The sequence below is a fragment of the Penaeus japonicus genome, unplaced genomic scaffold (genome assembly GCF_977035675.1).
Source record: "Penaeus japonicus unplaced genomic scaffold, GWHDUDI00000001_assembly GWHDUDI00000015, whole genome shotgun sequence".
NCBI lineage: Eukaryota > Metazoa > Arthropoda > Malacostraca > Decapoda > Penaeidae > Penaeus > Penaeus japonicus.
Window position 1 is genome coordinate 3,225,920 of NW_028234417.1, and position 7,500 is coordinate 3,233,419.

General features: G+C 40.6%; 1 protein-coding gene across 1 annotated transcript in view; it reads right to left on the reverse strand.

Annotated features, from left to right (window-relative positions):
* LOC122266855 (transducin-like enhancer protein 3) overlaps window positions 1–7,500 on the reverse strand; it is a gene marked incomplete at its 5' end in the record, with an annotated part of 112,766 nt that overhangs the window by 87,781 nt on the left and 17,485 nt on the right. The window contains 2 exons of the mRNA XM_086544947.1: window positions 1,594–1,623; window positions 5,144–5,218. Coding sequence (XP_086401073.1) covers window positions 1,594–1,623; window positions 5,144–5,218 — 105 coding nt within the window. The remainder of the gene's footprint in view (window positions 1–1,593; window positions 1,624–5,143; window positions 5,219–7,500) is intronic.

Sequence of the window (7,500 nt, forward strand, 5' to 3'; positions counted from 1 at the left end):
ACAGGAGGGGGGGGGCGAATAGGTTGAAGGAAAGGGGTGTGATAGGATGGGGGGGGGGTACAAGTGGGGGTAAGGAGAGGACTAAATTAATGATGGGGTTAGGGAGGGGTGGGGGGTGGGGTGCTTAGCGTTGGTAAGAAGAGGGAGTGGAGGAGGGAATATTGGGGAATAGGGGGGGGGGGATAGGGTGGAGATGAAAGGGAGAGAACAGACCGGGATGAGGAAGGCAGATGAATGAGCGAGGAAATGAGGTCGGGGAGGGAGGTATGAGGTGGGGGGGGTGAGTCTGAAGTTGATGAAGTGAGGGCGAAGATGTCACCACCGCAAAATATGATGTGACGTGAAGGTGAAGAGAGAGAGAGAGAGAGAGAGAGAGAGAGAGAGAGAGAGAGAGAGAGAGAGAGAGAGAGAGAGAAAAGAAGAGAAAAGAAGAGAAATAAGAGAAAGAGAGAGAATATAGAAGAGAAAAGAGAAATAGAAGAAAAAAAGGAAGGAGAAGGAAAGAGAAGAAAAAAGAGAGAGTCAGAGCCAGAGACTGGCAAATGCGAAAAAAGTGGCGACAATGTTCTTAATGAAATACTCCCACCCAAAGAATTAATTAAAAGTAGGAGCAAAAAGTGTAGTAAACGTGTGGTTGATGGATAGCATAGACTGACCAAAAAATGTGATGATTACAAGTGCTAAATAACGATGACAAATGTAGCAAATGCATCTCAAATGATGAGGGATACCAAAGTATAAATGAAAGTCATTCAAAAGAAAACAACAACAGTAAACACAAATCATACCAAACAACAGATGTGCATTTGAGAAGAATGAAAGAATGATGCATATATAAGTATGACAAAATACATCTATAAATAACAAAGTACTTACATTACTAAACTTTGAGCGTTGAAATACAGCCTCTAGGATGGGGCTTTTTTTGTATTTTACGAGAAGTGAAAATTTCCTATCCACTTGTAACAATAAGAAATAAAAGAATAAAAAATACTATCTTGACCTACCTAAATGACCTAATGACATCATTTTAAAAAAGGGACCATTAAATATACATAAATAACTTTTTCCTTAAATAAAAGACACCTACATATTCAAAATCTACTGAATCTAATTAATAGCATACAATTTATATGAATAAAAAAATCACTGATCTCAAGACGGCAAGAAAGAGAATATATAATCTTACCCTTCCTATCTTTGCTATGTCATTCTGCCTCCCCTTTCCTTCTCCTCTTCCTCTTTCTTCTTCTTCCTTTTTTTCATTACTATTCATCCTACCACCTACTCTTAAAGAAGAAGAAGAAAGATCTTTCCAAAAACCTACCTGCTTTTTTCCTATACTCTATAAGGCCTACACATACATATATCAATATATAAATAATGATAATTTCAATAATAAATAAGATAATAATAATAATAATAACAATAACAATAATAACAATAATAATAACAACAATAATAATGACAATAATAATAACAATAACAATAATAATAATAACAATAATAATTGATAATTGATAATAATAATAATACAAATTTCTGCCGTCTCTTTCACTAACGGCAGACTTCCAACGATGACGTGATACTAACCAAAATTCGGGGTAACTCGTTTCTCTGCTGCTGCAAGGCAATAGAACATATCTATAACCCATCCGTGTTATGAGTCGGTCCACATAGAACAAAAATATATACATTTGTTTTTTTTTTATCTATATATCTTTTTAAACTTCCTCTCTCTTTTTTTTTTTTTAACTTTGGTCTAAAACTATCATTTGTTGGGTTTTGTTTGATCAAATCTTAATGAATATCCACTTGGTAAAAAGCTATCTTCATCAACATCTATTTTCTAAACTCTTTCTCTCTCAGACGGTAGATAAGTAGAAGAAGTCACCCCGTTCGTGACTGGCTTAGAATTCCCAAAACTTCACAACTTCATGAGGGGCAAATCTCTCGTGATTTTTTTTTTTTTTTTTTAAATCTTTAGAAATTATTATTTTTTCTCGCTAACATAGGCGGTACTTATCTCTTTCCTTATAAACCTAGAGAGATATATATGTATTAGTCATAACTCTCCATGACAATATATATATATATATAAGTATATATAGATAAAATATTGGTTAGCCAATGACTCGAGAACAAAGCTATAAAATAAATAAATAAATAAAAACAAAAACATTCTATGAAGTTTGGTATATTCTCTGGCCCTTTTTTCCTCTGATTCTCCTAACTTTAAATCGACATCAATATTATTAAGATTAATGCTATCATCCTTATCAGAAGTGCTATTCTCATCCTTAATATAGACAATCAGTTACTATCAGCTAGCATGACTTGACTGCATTGTGACTACCTAAACAAATACATATTTATCTTTTTCTTAGATACTTAAAGAAGGAGAGACAGAAAAAAGAAAGATAATGAATTAACACTCCACTCTTGAGAAGAGACGTATTTAAATGTATAAGTAAGTATATACACAACAATTCCTAAAGTTGGCTGGAATTGTGTAACATTTCTAAAATCTAAAAAAAAAAAAAACAGCACTCTCGCTCAATTTCTTTCTCTCTCTCTCTCTCTCTCTCGCTCTTTCATCTCTTTCTCTCTTCATCTATCTCTTCTCTCGCTCTTTCATCTCTTTCTCTCCTCATCTATCTCTTCTCTCGCTTTTACAACTCTTTCTCTTTCATTAATATCTTCTGTCGCTCTTTCAACTCTTTCCCTCTTTACCTATCTCTTTCAATCACTATCTATTTACGATGTCTATGTACAGGATCAATTCTTACATCCTTCTGAACTCAGTTATGCATATTACTCATTCACACTCACTGTCTCCATCCCCCACCCCACCCCACACCATATCTCTTTCTCTCTCTCTCTCTCTCTCTCTCTCTCTCTCTCTCTCTCTCTCTCTCTCTCTCTCTCTCTCTCTCTCTCTCTCTCTCTCTTTTCCCTTTCCTCTTTCTCTCTCGTTCGCTTCACTTTCCTCTCTCTCTCGCTCGCTCCCCTTTCCTCTCTCTCGCTCTCGCTCGCTCCCCTTTCCTCTCTCTCGCTCGTTCCCCTTTCCTCTCTCTCTCTCGCTCGCTCCCCTTTCCTCCCTCTACCTCTCCCTCCCTCCCTCTCTCTCTCTCTCTCTCTCTCTCTCTCTCTCTCTCTCTCTCTCTCTCTCTCTCTCTCTCTCTCTCTCTCTCTCTCTCTCTCTCTCTCTCTCCCCTTTCCGCTCCCCCTCCCCCCACACACTCCCCACCTAAACCATCTCCCTCTCTTTCATTCATCCATTCCTTCTCTCTCATTCACAACAACACAAAACACATACACACACACACACACACACACACACACACACACACACACACACACACACACACATACACACACACATCCTGAGCTAACTTCAGCTGACAAGCCACAGTAACAAAGCTTTATTCTCCCTTTGAAGACCAAACTCTGAGGTTGTAATGAACACCAAGGCTTGTGTGACCTGAGCAACGGCTGCTGACCATAAAAGCAAAAAAAAAGACATGAGGTTTAGTGTTTATTTAAAAAGGGGACGATTAAAATGAATGAGACTGTGTCCAGAAGTGTCCGCGGTTAAGTTCTTTTGGGAGTTTGATTTCTCTATCTGTCTCTGTCTCTGTCTGTCTGTCTGTCTGTCTGTCTGTTTCTCGTTGTGTATCTATCTATCTTTCTTTCTTTCTTTATCTCTCCTATCTCTCTCTCACTCTCTCTCTAAATTTCTCTCTTTCTTTCTTTCTCTTACTCTCTCTTTCTCTTTCTCTTTCTCTCTCTCTCTCTCTCCACACTTGAGCCCATATACAAACCTACAAAGCACACAAACCTACATACTACATATACATATATACATACATATATACATACATACATACATACATATATACATACATACAAACACACGTTCTAACGGCACCTAGACACCTAACCACAGTATCTCATTCACCCACACACCGACAAACCTCATCTACCCAATACCACAAACACACACTAACATACAAAAACTCATCCACCCTACATACCCACACACACACCGACAAATCTCATCCACACACTACCACTCACACATATCCAAATAACCTCACCCACCCACATACCACACATCACCCACTCACACATTCCCACACCCAAACAACCTCACCCACCCATACACCTAATCCTCATCCACACAACCCACTCACACCACCACCTCATCCACACAACCCACTCACACCACCACCTCATCCACACAACCCACTCACACCAACACCTCATCCACACAACCCACACACACCAACACTTCATCCACACACCCACACACACCAAAAAAAACACCCACTCACACCAACACCTCATCCACACACCCACTCACACCACCTCATCCACACAACCCACTCACACCAACACCTCATCCACACAACCCACCCACCCACACAAACCACACAACCCACCCACTCACACCAACACCTCATCCACACAACCCACTCATACCACCACCTCATCCACACACCACACAACCCACCCACACACACCAAAACCTCATCCACACACCCACCCACTCACACCAGCACCTCTTCCACACCACCCATCCACTCACACCAACACCTCATCCACACACAACCCACCCACTCACACCAACACCTCATCCACACCACCCACCCACACACCATACAACCCACCCACTCACACCAACACCTCATCCACACAACCCACACACACCAACACCTCATCCACACAACCCACCCACACACACCAACACCTCATCCACACACAACCCACCCACTCACACCAACACCTCATCCACACACAACCCACCCACTTACACCAACACCTCATCCACACAACCTACACACCCACTCACACCAACACCTCATCCACCAACAACCCACCCACACCTCATCCACACAACCCACACCCACACCTCATCCACACCAACACCTCATCCACACCAACACCTCATCCACACCCACACCTCATCCACACCAACACCTCATCCACACCAACACCTCATCCACACACACAACCCACACCCACACCTCATCCACACCAACACAACCCACACCCACCCACCCACTCACACCAACACCTCATCCACACAACCCACACCCACACCTCATCCACACCAACACCTCATCCACACACCACTTACCCCGATAATGGCGTTCAGTTCCGTCATGGTGACCTGCTTTGCCCTCTCGATGGCGGCAGCGACCTGTTGTTGGTGCTGCCCGTAAGGAGGCGGAGACCAGAAGGAGGCGGGGGGGATGGGTGGGACGACCAGGGGGGAGGAGGAGGGGGGGGAAGGGAGAATGAATTAATTAGGATTTGACTGGTCATGTACTCTTTCTTTTTTTTCTGACGTCTTGTGTGTTTGTTGTTGTTGTTGTTGTCTTTCTTTTTTGGGGGGGGATTTGTAATATGTGTTAATTTGTTTTTGTTTTTCATTTCTTTTTTTATTACGAGTGTATTGTTTGTCGGAATATAATTTTTTTTTAATTAGTTTACCTAATTATCTGGTTATTTATGTTTCCTTTCATTATATTTTCTTTATTTATTATCAGCATAAAATTTGTCCTTATTAGTATCATAATTATCATTATCACCACTTTTATAATGATTACGATTACTATTATTATCATTATTAGTATCATTATGAACATTTTTATTACCAACATTATTGTCATCTTAATCACCATTATGATCATCATTATTAACATAATAATAATAATCACTATTGATCTTGTTTAACAATTTAACAATATTTCTTTACACAGTAATATGAAGAAAAAAAATTCAGATCGAAAATATGATGAAAAAGAAAACAAGACTTCATCATCACCTAACATAAAAAATAAACATAAACAAAAGTACATAAATATGAATAAACAAATTCAATGTTCAAGCACCCACAACTAGACTCACTCTCATCATCACAACGGCGGTCATCATGCATTCATCCCGATCATCAGTCCTCTCATCACGATCAATTATCACCAGTTATCATTACAGTCATCACCACAGTTAATTACAGTCATCACCAGTTATCATCACAGTCATCGCCACAGTTAACTACAGTCATCACCATACTTATCATCAAAATAGTCATATCACCACCACAATTATCAACAAGGTCATCACAGTCATCCTCACAGTCATCACAAAGGTCCTCACCAGTAATCACCACATACCATGTTAAAACAGCCTCATATCCACTCCACCCCACATGTCAGCTCCTGTTATTTCGGTCGACATGAACTAATAGAACAATTTCATTTCATATGTTGCATTGCTATATCAACAGAGTTACGTAATCGTGGCAGTGGTCGCTGGGCGGTGAGTATAACAGCATTGTTGTTGCTGTTGTCACCATTGTTATAAGTAAATAATGTAACTATTTCAATCATTTACATTATCAACATCATTATCATTATCATAATCTATCATTATCATAATCATTATCACCATCAACACCATAATCATCACCGCCATCAACATCATCATCACCATCACAACCATCACCATTACCAATCATTAATATAAACCTCATAAAGCCACAATCATCACCACAACCATGACCCCCGCAACACCAAACAAAAACAAAAAACAATCATCATCATCATCATCATCACCAACGACTTTCATCACACCCGAAATACGAATTCATACTTAAACTACTTCCGGAAATATGCATCACAAAGACTAACGCAACGAACCGCCGCGGATATTAAAACCTGCGTGTTAACTAACTAAATCATACGTTTCGACATCACATTAAATACACGGCATTCTATTAATTCTGGGGGTTTCGGTGTGCGGTTCATGGGGAGATTGGTGGGGTTAGAAAAAAATAAAAAAGAGGGGGGGGGGGAGGGGGGAGGACACGTGGACACGGTTTGCAATTGCACACTAATGTCAGTGCCTCAACTATTATTTCTTTTTATTCACCCGACGCCTTTCTCGCTTTTTTTCCCTTTCTTTCTTTCTTTCTTTCTTTCTTTCTTTCTTTCTTTCTCTCTCTCTCTCTCACTCTCTCTCTCTCTCTCTCTCTCTCTCTCTCTCTCTCTCTCTCTCTCTCTCTCTCTCTCTCTCTCTCTCTCTCTCTCTCTCTCTCTCTCACTCACTCACTCACTCACTCACTCACTCACTCACTCACTCACTCACTCACTCACTCACTCACTTCCACTCCCACTCTCACCCCCACTCCCACACTCTCAGCCCCACCTACGTACAGCCACGGGCGCGATGCGACGAAGGGGCGAGGTCAAACAGAGCGCAAACATGGCCACGCGACGGAAGGTCGGGGTGGGCCACTTCACGACCCGCTCGTAAGATTAACGTTCAGAGACACGTGGCCACGCCATTAGCAGGGGTCTTGAAAGTGGAGTTTTATTCATTTATCTTTTTTTTCCCAATGCTTTTCGTACTACACGCATTGTGCTAAGTCCTTGTTCTCTTTCGCTTCCTCTCATCCTTTAAAAAAACACAGGGTTAAATCTACGTGTTGAC